This window comes from Thalassophryne amazonica, chromosome 13, assembly GCF_902500255.1.
Source record: "Thalassophryne amazonica chromosome 13, fThaAma1.1, whole genome shotgun sequence".
NCBI lineage: Eukaryota > Metazoa > Chordata > Actinopteri > Batrachoidiformes > Batrachoididae > Thalassophryne > Thalassophryne amazonica.
The window spans coordinates 2,554,512-2,568,552 of NC_047115.1; the positions used below are offsets into that span (position 1 = coordinate 2,554,512).

General features: G+C 43.8%; 1 protein-coding gene across 3 annotated transcripts in view; it reads left to right on the forward strand.

Annotated features, from left to right (window-relative positions):
• The window catches only part of usp54a (ubiquitin specific peptidase 54a), an 86,786-nt gene that overhangs the window by 68,796 nt on the left and 3,949 nt on the right, over positions 1-14,041 (forward strand). For all 3 annotated transcript variants that reach the window (XM_034184650.1, XM_034184652.1, XM_034184651.1), the window contains 5 exons: positions 8,296-8,415; positions 9,201-9,381; positions 11,196-12,058; positions 12,275-12,372; positions 12,448-12,564. In XM_034184650.1, the coding sequence (XP_034040541.1) occupies positions 8,296-8,415; positions 9,201-9,381; positions 11,196-12,058; positions 12,275-12,372; positions 12,448-12,564 (1,379 nt within the window). The remainder of the gene's footprint in view (positions 1-8,295; positions 8,416-9,200; positions 9,382-11,195; positions 12,059-12,274; positions 12,373-12,447; positions 12,565-14,041) is intronic.

Sequence of the window (14,041 nt, forward strand, 5' to 3'; positions counted from 1 at the left end):
AACATGAGTGGATGAAGAAAAGGTCACTTTGTGTTGAAACGAATGTTCTGGTTCCATGCAGCCCAGTATACACAAAGCAGACCCTAGTCCTGCAGCCGGGAAAAGTTCCTGAAAACAGGGAAGGTTCTGGTGTGTGTGTGTGTGTGTGTGTGTGTGTGTGTGTGTGTGTGTGTGTGTGTGTGTGTGTGTGTGTGTGTGTGTGTGTGTGTGTGTGTCAGCGGCTCACCGCTGACATACAAAAGAACCAGTGACTCACATGCTGCTGTGCTTTGACCTTTGGCCTCTAAAGCTCCCTGTCATTGTGCACAGTGTGTCCATGTGTTTTGCTGTGAAACAGCAGGGGGCAGCAGTGAGAGAACATCCTTGAATTTACACTGGAAGCCATCAAACTGCTTTCTTACTCTAAAAAATCACTTTCTGCTGCTTGGAGGCTTAAAGTGTCCAGACTATGATTAATCACCAATTTACAACCACATGGCAAATTAAACCATTGTACCACCGCACCAACTTAAATTTGAGAGATGCTTACTTTATGTACTTATCAAATCAAAATCAAAAAAATCAATTTTATTTATATAGCGCCAAATCACAAAAACAGTTGCCCCAAGGTGCTTTATATTGTAAGGCAAAAGCCATACAATAATTACAGAAAAACCCCAACGGTCAAAACGACCCCCTGTGAGCAAGCACTTGGCGACAGTGGGAAGGAAAAAAACTCCCTTTTAACAGGAAGAAACCTCCAGCAGAACCAGGCTCAGGGAGGGGCAGTCTTCTGCTGGGACTGGTTGGGGCTGAGGGAGAGAACCAGGAAAAAGACATGCTGTGGAGGGGAGCAGAGATCGATCACTAATGATTAAATGCAGAGTGGTGCATACAGAGCAAAAAGAGAAATAAACACTCAGTGCATGATGGGAACCCCCCAGCAGTCTAAGTCTATAGCAGCATAACTAAGGGATGGTTCAGGGTCACCTGATCCAGCCCTAACTATAAGCTTTAGCAAAAAGGAAAGTTTTAAGCCTAATCTTAAAAGTAGAGAGGGTGTCTGTCTCCCTGATCTGAATTGGGAGCTGGTTCCACAGGAGAGGAGCCTGAAAGCTGAAGGCTCTGCCTCCCATTCTACTCTTACAAACCCTAGGAACTACAAGTAAGCCTGCAGTCTGAGAGCGAAGCGCTCTATTGGGGTGATATGGTACTATGAGGTCCCTAAGATAAGATGGGACCTGATTATTCAAAACCTTATAAGTAAGAAGAAGAATTTTAAATTCTATTCTAGAATTAACAGGAAGCCAATGAAGAGAGGCCAATATGGGTGAAATATGCTCTCTCCTTCTAGTCCCCGTTAGTACTCTAGCTGCAGCATTTTGAATTAACTGAAGGCTTTTCAGGGAACTTTTAGGACAACCTGATAATAATGAATTACAATAGTCCAGCCTAGAGGAAATAAATGCATGAATTAGTTTTTCAGCATCACTCTGAGACAAGACCTTTCTAATTTTAGAGATATTGCGTAAATGCAAAAAAGCAGTCCTACGTATTTGTTTAATATGCGCTTTGAATGACATATCCTGATCAAAAATGACTCCAAGATTTCTCACAGTATTACTAGAGGTCAGGGTAATGTCATCCAGAGTAAGGATCTGGTTAGACACCATGTTTCTAAGATTTGTGGGGCCAAGTACAATAACTTCAGTTTTATCTGAATTTAAAAGCAGGAAATTAGAGGTCATCCATGTCTTTATGTCTGTAAGACAATCCTGCAGTTTAGCTAATTGGTGTGTGTCCTCTGGCTTCATGGATAGATAAAGCTGGGTATCATCTGCGTAACAATGAAAATTTAAGCAATGCCGTCTAATAATACTGCCTAAGGGAAGCATGTATAAAGTGAATAAAATTGGTCCTAGCACAGAACCTTGTGGAACTCCATAATTAACCTTAGTCTGTGAAGAAGATTCCCCATTTACATGAACAAATTGTAATCTATTAGATAAATATGATTCAAACCACCGCAGCGCAGTGCCTTTAATACCTATGGCATGCTCTAATCTCTGTAATAAAATTTTATGGTCAACAGTATCAAAAGCAGCACTGAGGTCTAACAGAACAAGCATAAGATAGCTGGGTCAAGTGATGGCTTTTTAAGTAATGGTTTAATTACTGCCACCTTAAAAGCCTGTGGTACATAGCCAACTAATAAAGATAGATTGATCATATTTAAGATCGAAGCATTAAATAATGGTAGGGCTTCCTTGAGCAGCCTGGTAGGAATGGGGTCTAATAGACATGTTGATGGTTTGGATGAAGTAACTAATGAAAATAACTCAGAACAATCTGAGAGAACGAGTCTAACCAAATACCGGCATCACTGAAAGCAGCCAAAGATAATGATACGTCTTTGGGATGGTTATGAGTAATTTTTTCTCTAATAGTTAAAATTTTATTAGCAAAAAAAGTCATGAAGTCATTACTAGTTAAAGTTAAAGGAATACTCGGCTCAATAGAGCTCTGACTCTTTGTCAGCCTGGCTACAGTGCTGAAAAGAAACCTGGGGTTGTTCTTATTTTCTTCAATTAGTGATGAGTAGTAAGATGTCCTAGCTTTACGGAGGGCTTTTTTATAGAGCAACAGACTCTTTTTCCAGGCTAAGTGAAGATCTTCTAAATTAGTGAGACGCCATTTCCTCTCCAACTTATGGGTTATCTGCTTTAAGCTGCGAGTTTGTGAGTTATACCACGGAGTCAGTCACTTCTGATTTAAAGCTCTCTTTTTCCAGAGGAGCTACAGCATCCAAAGTTGTCTTCAATGAGGATGTAAAACTATTGATGAGATACTCTATCTCACTTACAGAGTTTAGGTAGCTACTCTGCACTGTGTTGGTATATGGCATTAGAGAACATAAAGAAGGAATCATATCCTTAAACCTAGTTACAGCGCTTTCTGAAAGACCTCTAGTGTAATGAAACTTATTTCCCACTGCTGGGTAGTCCATCAGAGTAAATGTAAATGTTATTAAGAAATGATCAGACAGAAGGGAGTTTTCAGGGAATACTGTTAATTCTTCAATTTCCATACCATAAGTCAGAACAAGATCTAAGATATGATTAAAGTGGTGGGTGGACTCATTTACATTTTGAGCAAAGCCAATTGAGTCTAATAATAGATTAAATGCAGCGTTGAGGCTGTCATTCTCAGCATCTGTGTGGATGTTAAAATCGCCCACTATAGTTATCTTATCTGAGCTAAGCACTAAGTCAGACAAAAGGTCTGAAAATTCACAGAGAAACTCACAGTAACGACCAGGTGGACGATAGATAACAACAAATAAAACTGGTTTTTGGGACTTCCAATTTGGATGGACAAGACTAAGAGTCAAGCTTTCAAATGAATTTAAGCTCTGTCTGGGTTTTTGATTAATTAATAAGATGGAATGGAAGATTGCTGCTAATCCTCCGCCTCGGCCCGTGCTACTAGCATTCTGACAGTTAGTGTGACTCGGGGGTGTTGACTCATTTAAACTAACATATTCATCCTGCTGTAACCAGGTTTCTGTAAGGCAGAATAAATCAATATGTTGATCAATTATTATATCATTTACTAACAGGGACTTAGAAGAGAGAGACCTAATGTTTAATAGACCACATTTAACTGTTTTAGTCTGTGGTGCAGTTGAAGGTGCTATATTATTTTTTCTTTTTGAATTTTTATGCTTAAATAGATTTTTGCTGGTTATTGGTGGTCTGGGAGCAGGCACCGTCTCTACGGGGATGGGGTAATGAGGGGATGGCAGGGGGAGAGAAGCTGCAGAGAGGTGTGTAAGACTACAACTCTGCTTCCTGGTCCCAAGCCTGGATAGTCACGGTTTGGAAGATTTAAGAAAATTGGCCAGATTTCTAGAAATGAGAGCTGCTCCATCCAAAGTGGGATGGATGCCGTCTCTCCTAACAAGACCAGGTTTTCCCCAGAAGCTTTGCCAATTATCTATGAAGCCCACCTCATTTTTTGGACACCACTCAGACAGCCAGCAATTCAGGGAGAACATGCTTCTAAACATGTCACTCCCGGTCCTATTGGGGAGGGGCCCAGAGAAAACTACAGAGTCCGACATTGTTTTTGCAAAGTTACACACCGATTCAATGTTAATTTTAGTGACCTCCGATTGGCGTAACCGGGTGTCATTACTGCCGACGTGAATTACAATCTTACCAAATTTACGCTTAGCCTTAGCCAGCAGTTTCAAATTTCCTTCAATGTCACCTGCTCTGGCCCCCGGAAGACATTTGACTATGGTTGCTGGTGTCGCTAACTTCACATTTCTCAAAACAGAGTCGCCAGTAACCAGAGTTTGATCCTCGGCGGGTGTGTCGCCGAGTGGGGAAAAATGGTTAGAAATGTGAACGGGTTGGCGGTGTACATGGGGCTTCTGTTTAGAACTACGCTTCCTCCTCACAGTCACCCAGTCGGCCTGCTTTCCCGGCTGCTCGGGATCTGCCAGAGGGAAACTAACGGCATCTAAGCTACCTTGGTCCGCGCCAACTACAGGGGCCTGGCTAGCTGTAGAATTTTCCACGGTGCGGAGCCGAGTCTCCAATTCGCCCAGCCTGGCCTCCAAAGCTACGAATAAGCTACACTTATTACAAGTACCATTACGGCTAAAGGAGGCCGAGGAATAACTAAACATTTCACACCCAGAGCAGAAAAGTGTGGGAGAGACAGGAGAAGCCGCCATGCTAAACCGGCTTAGAGCTAGTAGCTGCGCTAAGCTAGCGGATTCCTAAAAACACACAAAGTGAATAATGTGTAAATAATTTAGAGGTGATTCAGCAGAGGGAGTGCTTTAGTTAAGGCACGTGAAGATTACACTGTGAAACAAATCGTTATCTAGTTAACTAGATCAATCTAACTGCGCAGATTAAACGGCTAACAGATACAGCAAAACACCGCTGTGCTCCGGAACAGGAAGTTATACAATACCGCAGTGAGAGCCAACCACCAGTAGAGAAAGAAAAGAAGAGAAAGAAACACTCAGTGCATCATGGGAACCCCCCAGCAGTCTAAGTCTATAGCAGCATAACTAAGGGATGGTTCAGGGTCACCTGATCCAGCCCTAACTATAAGCTTTAGCAAAAAGGAAAGTTTTAAGCCTAATCTTAAAAGTAGAGAGGGTGTCTGTCTCCCTGATCTGAATTGGGAGCTGGTTCCACAGGAGAGGAGCCTGAAAGCTGAAGGCTCTGCCTCCCATTCTACTCTTACAAACCCTAGGAACTACAAGTAAGCCTGCAGTCTGAGAGCGAAGCGCTCTATTGGGGTGATATGGTACTATGAGGTCCCTAAGATAAGATGGGACCTGATTATTCAAAACCTTATTAGTAAGAAGAAGAATTTTAAATTCTATTCTAGAATTAACAGGAAGCCAATGAAGAGAGGCCAATATGGGTGAGATATGCTCTCTCCTTCTAGTCCCCGTTAGTACTCTAGCTGCAGCATTTTGAATTAACTGAAGGCTTTTCAGGGAACTTTTAGGACAACCTGATAATAATGAATTACAATAGTCCAGCCTAGAGGAAATAAATGCATGAATTAGTTTTTCAGCATCACTCTGAGACAAGACCTTTCTAATTTTAGAGATATTGCGCAAATGCAAAAAAGCAGTCCTACATATTTGCTTAATATGCGCATTGAATGACATATCCTGATCAAAAATGACTCCAAGATTTCTCACAGTATTACTGGAGGTCAGGGTAATGTCATCCAGAGTAAGGATCTGGTTAGACACCATGTTTCTAAGATTTGTGTGGCCAAGTACAATAACTTCAGTTTGATCTGAATTTAAAAGCAGGAAATTAGGTCATCCATGTCTTTATGTCTGTAAGACAATCCTGCAGTTTAACTAATTGGTGTGTGTCCTCTGGCTTCATGGATAGATAAAGCTGGGTATCATCTGTGTAACAATGAAAATTTAAGCAATGCTTTCTAATAATACTGCCTAAGGGAAGCATGTATAAAGTGAATAAAATTGGTCCTAGCACAGAACCTTATGGAACGCCATAATTAACCTTAGTCTGTGAAGAAGATTCCCCATTTACATGAACAAATTGTAATCTATTAGATAAATATGATTCAAACCACTGCAGCGCAGTGCCTTTAATACCTATGGCATGCTCTAATCTCTGTAATAAAATTTTATGGTCAACAGTATCAAAAGCAGCACTGAGGTCTAACAGGACGAGCACAGAGATGAGTCCACTGTCTGAGGCCATAAGAAGATCATTTGTAACCTTTACTAATGCTGTTTCTGTACTATGATGAATTCTAAAACCTGACTGAAACTCTTCAAATAGACCATTCCTCTGCAGATGATCAGTTAGCTGTTTTACAACTACCCTTTCAAGAATTTTTGAGAGAAAAGGAAGGTTGGAGATTGGCCTATAATTAGCTAAGATAGCTGGGTCAAGTGATGGCTTTTTAAGTAATGGTTACTTAAAAAACTGTTACTTAAAAAACAATCACACACATAAACTGCATGATCACCATAGTGGATTTTCTGCTCTAATTTTCCCACTAAGCTATTGGATTCCACACCCACATTTGTCATAATACTTGCATGGTCTCTAATCACCTGCTCCATGGCCTGCTGTAAAATCCTAATTTTACTCTCTGTGTAGAGCTCTATCTATGTTTGCAGACAAGATGGCCGTGCCTTCCCCAGTAGGGTGAAGGCCGTCCAGCATCAGCAAGCCATGGCGGTCCCAGAACGAAGGCCAGTTAGCAGTAAAACTAAAGCCTTACTGTCTATAAATTTGTACCAGCCATCTATTTAATGATGTCAACCTGCTAAACGCCTCATCATTACCCCGGGAGGGGAGTGGACCACAGAATATAAGTTGATGCAGTCACATCTTTATGGCAAAGTCACAAGTCCCCTCTGTGTCCATTTTTGTGACTTCAAAGTGCTTCATCTTGACATCATTGGCGCCAGTGTGAATAACTGTGACTGTATCTCATGTCATGTTCCTTTGTCTGTATATCCTTCTACAGCATCAGCACCCTAAGATGGGAGTCAATGTCAGGAGCTCTAGCCCCAGAAATGCATTTAATGTCAGCCAGCTTGTGTAACCTGACTTTGCGCGTGATAGAATCCCCTATCACTAAAGCCCAAGCGAAACACCAACCCCTCCTAAGATTCACAACAGGAGAAATTTAGTTAAATAAGAGTCACAATAGATGCACTTAAAAACTAAAATAAGTGTTAAACAGAAATAAAGAAACAAATACAATCTTGTAGAGATTAGAAGAGCATCAAAGTGTCACAACAGCACACAGTCCATCGGAAGCAAGTTGCCAGTTCTGCTTTTACCTTCTTGTCATGAGGCAAAAGTGCTAACCACTAAGCCAATGTTTTGCCAACTAAAAAGCTGTGTACTGCAGCCAGGTGAAGTGTGGCCACGTCCTTGACCTTCTCCAGTCTCTGGTGTCCTCAGCACTGGGACACCTGTGTGCTGGATCATGTCCAGAGAGCTGATGTTCCCTCACATTGTCCGTGATCCTCCTTATCTGAGTCTCACTAAGTAACCATCAGACGTGTGCTTTCAACCTGCTGTCAGGTTAGATTAGATTAGATAGAACTTTATTGGTCCCTTGGGAAGACTCCCTCGGGGAAACTGAGATTCCAGCAGCATTGTGTAGCAGCACACAGGGTAAGAAGCACACAGAGCATCAAGAGTGAAATTTGCAGATATAAATACCAGACACACTGATTAATATGGTTTACTGGTTACTACTGTTCCTTTCCTTCCCATCCTCTGTCTTCCTGTTACTCCTCCTCTCACAGATGTTTGGACATTGGACATTTGTTTGTAGACGCAGGATTTATTTGGCAGTTGATTTCTGAAGAAACACGGTGAATGTTTTCCAGCAGCAGGCCTATTTTTAAATGTGAAATTTTAATCCTATGAGGTTTGTCACTGATTTGAAAGTGAATTAAATGCATCATGTTCAGTTTGTGTGTGTGTGTGTGTGTGTGTGTGTGTGTGTGTGCGCGCGCACGCGCGCAGGAAGTGAGGTCTACTGTGCGCATACTCGTAGGAGTGCTTTCATGTTTGTCCAAAAAAAAAAAATCTTTTCATCTATCCACCACATCAGCTGTACATTTGTTTATTGTTCTCTCTCTGTGTGTGTGTGTGTGTGTGTGTGTGTGTGTGTGTGTGTGTGTGTGTGTGTGTGTGTGTGTGTGTGTGTGTGTGTGTGTGTGTGTGTGTGTGTGTGTGTGTGTGTGTGTGTGTGTGTGTGTGTCCCAAACAGGTAAAAGTGACAGCTTTGAGTGCTGCGTCTCTGAGGCGGAGCTTCTGTTGGATCAGTCTCTGCACCTGGAGCAGTCTGGCGAGGTCGCTGCTGCTTTGTCAGCGGTCAATGAAGCTGTCTGTAAGCTCCTCCCACTCCTGCTTCAGACACCCCTTTCATCTTCACACCCCACTGCCTGCACACATAGTCGCACCTACCCAGCATCCCTCTGTGTCATCAGTGCAGCATGACCAGCGACACCACCCAACACTCAGCGTTCCAGTTCCTTCTTTTCAAAAATAAAAGTCCCGTCCTTCCTGTTTAGTAGTTTTTCCTGAAACTGGCTTCAGAGCTGCAGATTAACAATTTGAGTTAGTTTGGTGGAGTGGAGTTAGTTTGGTCTTTTACTGAAATGTTGACTTGATTAGACTGAAGCATAATAACCTGATCTCTGAGAGTATTATTCATTCATTCATTTTCAGCCACTTGTTCAGGTCGCAGTGGCAGCAGAGCAAGCAGCTCAGACCATACTTCCCAATCCTCAATCAAGCATTTTTGCAGAAACAGTGTATAATTGATTATCTGGAAAAAATAATCCACAGACTTGAGTCAGTTTCAGCCTTTGTTGAGGTGGACATTGACGGTTTTGATTTAGCCAGTATTTAAGTTTTAAAATGTTGTTTAATTTTAGTTTTGTTCACTTAGAAGACCGCTTTGAAGTTCACTTTAAAGTTTTATACCTGCCCCGCCCATCACTGCTGCCATCAGCATTCACTTTAATTTTCTCTCAGGTTTGTGTTTTAAAGTTTTTGCATGTAATCATCATAAGTTATGTATTAGTTTTACATTGTTTCTCTTTTTCTTCATTTTCTTTGTACCTTTTTATTTTGATTTGTATTTATTTTTGGCACGTGGCCTGGCTGCAGCCAAACTGCAGCCTGCGCTGGCTGAGGGCGGAGGTAATAGCTGCCGGCTGCAGCGCTGCTTGAAGAGAGCCCGCAGCCTGCAGCAACGCATGCACGTGCAACAGCAAGAGCAGGACTCAGAGGCAGGTAACCAGCAGCCAGAGCAGCAGCAGGAGGGGCCACAGTTCCAGGAACCTCCCAGGTACCTCGAGTGGAGTGGACAAACCGTCCTCTTAGCTCCTCCCCTTTAACTGTCAGTCATTATCACAATGATTAATTATTCTTTTATCAGATGTCTGTCATCCATCCATTCATCATCATTTGTCCATTCACTTTTTTTTTCTTGAGCAGAATCTGTTTTTTAAAGGTGCTCAGTTCCACAGTCACAAACACAGTCTGAGCAGCTCTACTGCCTTGCTCAATGGCAGGGACAGATCCAGGATTTTGTAATGAGAGATCCAGGATTTAATGCATCTCAGTTGCGATTCCCTACAGGGGAGACTGGAGGCACCCCCCACCAGAAATTTTTTTTTTTTTTACTTTTATTGTGCAATCTTGAATGTGGTGCAGAGCCTCGCTGAATCATGGTTCACATTTATCGAGTCCACTCACTTGTTGATGAATAGAACATTCAGAAAGAGGATTCAGTGGGTTTTTGTAGTCCGTGAAGGGGGGGGGGGGCATGTACTCCCCACTCCCCACCTGGATCTGCCCTTGCTCAAAGGCACCTCAGTGCTGGTGTTGCCGACCGAACAGTCCCCCTTAAAAATGGGTCCGCCCTGCCTTCACTGCGCATGCGTCTGTAGCCGCGGTTCACTGATTATCACCTCGTTTCTGCTTCAAACTGCCTCCAGTCATCATCTGTCTCAGCCACAGATATCTGAAGCTTTTCTACAACAATCATTTCCACATAAATTCAGCATCATTTAATAATAAAAGACGGAGGAAGCAATCAGAGCACCACAGCTACACGAGCTGTGAGCTGATGCGTTCACTGCGTGTCGGTCATTTCAAAGCGTCAGAGTTTCACCTTGTTTCTGCTTCAAACTGACATTAGATTGATTTAAGAGGTTTTACCTTCATCATCTGATGGTTAATAATCACATGAATCCATTTGATCACTTTGGGTGAAGAGGCTCCCTCTCAGACGTGCTGCTGTGGTCAGAAATGACGCGGGTGGACTGATTTTTAGGGGGGGAACCGTTCGGTCTGTGACACTAGTAATGAGAGTTTACCAAGTGCTGTCTGTCTGGGTGCTCGAACCTGTAACCCTGAGGTCAGGAGCCTCCTTCTCTTTAGGCCAGCCACCATCTTTATTTGCAACAACAATAATAATAAAACTAAAACATGTTACTGAAGTTGCGGCTCGCGAGACGACATGTTTGTCCTGTATTTCCTGTTGTTTTTTTTTATCACTGAAACATGGACTGTGGCTTCAGTCCTGCATCCCAAACGTGTCAATCAAACCTTAATCCAGATGTTTCACTTAACAAAGGAGGAACGTTGCCAAACAAAAGCGCTAACGCTCTGATGTCTGTGTTCACGAAGCCACGCCCCCCGATCTCCCCCCCTTAAAAGGGATTAATCTGTCGTCATCAGGACAGACGAGCAGATGTTTATTAAACATGTTTTGTTCCTGGAGTGAATTTGTGTAATTCCGTGGAATGTTAGAAATCCCAGAAACACTGTGTCAGATGATGATGATGATGTGATGATGATGATGATCACCTTCAAGAACACTCAAATTAATTTAAATTTGCTTTTATTTGTCACCAGATTTTAACTGAAACTCAAATCGACTTTGACCAACTGACCTTTATCTGTCTGTCTCTCTGTCACTGTGTCTCTCTCTCTGTCTCTGTGTGTCTCTCTGTCTGTCTCTGTGTGTCTCTGTCTCTCTCTCTCTGTGTCTCTCTCTCTGTCTCTGTGTGTCTGTCTCTGTCACTGTCTGTCTCTGTGTCTCTCTCTGTCTGTCTCTGTGTGTCTGTCTCTCTCTCTGTCTCTCTCCCTCCTCAGTGAAAAGTCTGTCTCGCTCCAAATACTTCTGACACATAAACCTGATGTCCGGTCAGTCTTAAGCCAGGACCAGCAAAACATGCCTCAGTCTCCCTGCCCTGTTAAGCTCCTCCCACCTAAAACAAATCCAGTGTCCGAGTCCACCTCCAGTGCCGGGGCAACAAGGGGTTTATCGGGGGAGAAGAGCTGGACCGGGGACCCCTGCTCCCATGTTGGGAAATCTCTCAGCGGCGTGAACTCCATGTTCCTCCCTGCTCTGTGTATGGACCCCTGGGAACAGAGCCCCCCGGAACCTGTGGCTCCACCGTCCACAGATGGGGACCTCTGTCCACCGCAGTGGAACGGAACATGGGCCCCACCCTCACCCAGGCCACAGTCCAGAACCCCGTCACCTCTCTCCAGCATCAGTCATCTATTCATGGAGACGTCCAACTATACCAGACCTCCATTGGCCACGCCCCCTAGTTCCAGTCCCACCTCTGGTTCCAGGCTCAAACTGCCCCCTCCGTCTAACCCAACCAGGAACTGGTCATGTTTGAACCATGACCGACCGGATGCAGAGTCTCCGAACTTTATGCCTTCTTCCTCGCTTCCAGACACTCCCCTCCCTGTGACCTGCTCAGCTCGGAATCAGTCTCCGCACCCCACGGAGGAGTACCGAGCAGCTGCCTTGCCCATAGAGCACTGGGCAGAGAATGTTAGTCGCTACTATGGCGCCCACAAGGCAACGGCAGCAGAAGGATCTGTGGTGGCCAATGAAGAGTTGTCGGAGTTGGATTTTCTGTACCAGTCCAGTCCGCTGGCTCCCAGCATGCACCAGGGCCGCTGTGGTGCTGTCCTGCAATCAGCCAGCTACAAGCCAGGTACGGCCTATGGGTGCCTTTCAGGGCGGAGCTTATAGAGGCCACACAGCTTATCAATGGAAAACATGGTATAAAAAAAACTTTGACCTTAAAATACAGTGTGTGTGTGTGTGTGTGTGTGTGTGTGTGTGTGTGTGTGTGTGTGTGTGTGTGTGTGTGTGTGTGTGTGTGTGTGTGTGTGTGTGTGTGTGTGTGTGTGTGTGTGTGTGCGCGCAGCTGTGGGGAGGATGATGTCAGGAAGTGGGCGGCCCAAAACTCCCACGGCTGAAGTAGAGCGACACGCCTACAGGACGCCAGTCTCGCGTCTACAGCAGGTGCGTCTGTTTGGTCTTTGATGGGGTCAACATGGCGCTCTGTGACACATATCTTGACCTTTGACCTCTGTGCAGCTGCCACCAGGTGAAGACGAGAGCTACAGTGCAGAAAACCTGCGACGCGTCGCCCGCAGTCTGAGTGGAACCGTCATTGGGTCACACCCCCAGAGCTTTGACCCCACCCACAGCTGTGTAAGTGGTGACTGAGAAGAAAAGCTACAAAGTTTTCATTCATCGTCAGTCATGAAACTTTTTATGACTTTGCCCTATTTTGGACAGGAGTCATTGTATATTGAGAGGTGGAGTCATACAGTTCTTGCCAGAATTCATCAGTGACTTTTGTCCTTTCTGCTGAGTGTGCGTTCAGGTGTAAAAATGTCCTGCACCATCTAAAACAATCCATCAAAATGATTTTGGGTTATATTCATTTTGTGTCAGTAATACTCTGCAGAAAAGGAGTTTTCCGCTGTTTATTTCCAACATGGATGCACTTAATGAGTCATTTTGAAGGCTGTCACCATGGCGTCAGCGGAAATTTTTACATTCACACCTGAACCCTAATCATTCATGTAGAATTTCTGGATCAGTCTGATGACACGTCATGGCTGCAAAACCACGTGCCCATGTTCCTGTTGGCACCTTACTTCTGTGCATTCTGTCACTGCATCCCTCAACATTGGAACACCTGCTCTTTTGGCGGTGCGCACAGCTAGCTTCTGTCTTGCTTCGCGGACTTGTGCAGTGATGCGCGCACCTGCCAGTTGATAAACTGTAGAGATGAATCTATTGCATTCAGCCAAGTAACTTTGTTTTCTTTGTGTTTTCTTTATTTTAATTTGAGGAGTGCTGGTGCGCGTCAGGGCTGTCTGATGAGTAGCCTTCCCATCTCTGAGATTTATTGCCTTGTGCGAGTCAGTGGTACAACCCCAATTCCAGTGAAGTTGGGACGTTATGTAAAATGTAAATGATTTTCAAATCGTCTTCAACCTATATTCAATTGAATACACCACAAAGACAAGATATTTAATGTTCAAACTGATAAACTTTATTGTTTTTGTGCAAATATTTGCTCATTTTGAAATGATGCCTGCAACATGTTTCAAAAAAGCTGGGACAGTGTTATGTTTACCACTGTGTTACATCACCTTTCCTTCTAACAACACTCAATAAGCGTTTGGGAACTGAGGACACTAATTGTTGAAGCTTTGTAGGTGAAATTCTTTCCCATTCTTGCTTGATGTACGACTTCAGTTGTTCAACAGTCCGGGGTCTCCGTTGTCGTATTTTGCTCTTCATAATGCGCCACACATTTTCAATGGGCGACAGGTTTGGACTGCAGGCAGGCCAGTCTAGTACCCGCATTCTTTTACTATGAAGCCACGCTGTTGTAACATGTGCAGAATGTGGCTTGGCATTGTCTTGCTGAAATAAGCAGGGACGTCCCTGAAAAAGACATTGCTTGGATGGCAGCATGTGTTGCTCCAAAACCTGGATGTACCTTTCAGCATTGATGGTGCCATCACAGATGTGTAAGTTGTCCATGCCATGGGCACTAACACACCCCCATACCATCACAGATGTTGGCTTTTGAACTTTGCACTGGTAACAATCTGGATGGTCTTTTTCCTCTTTTGTCCAGAGGACACGACATCTGTGATTTCCAAAAACA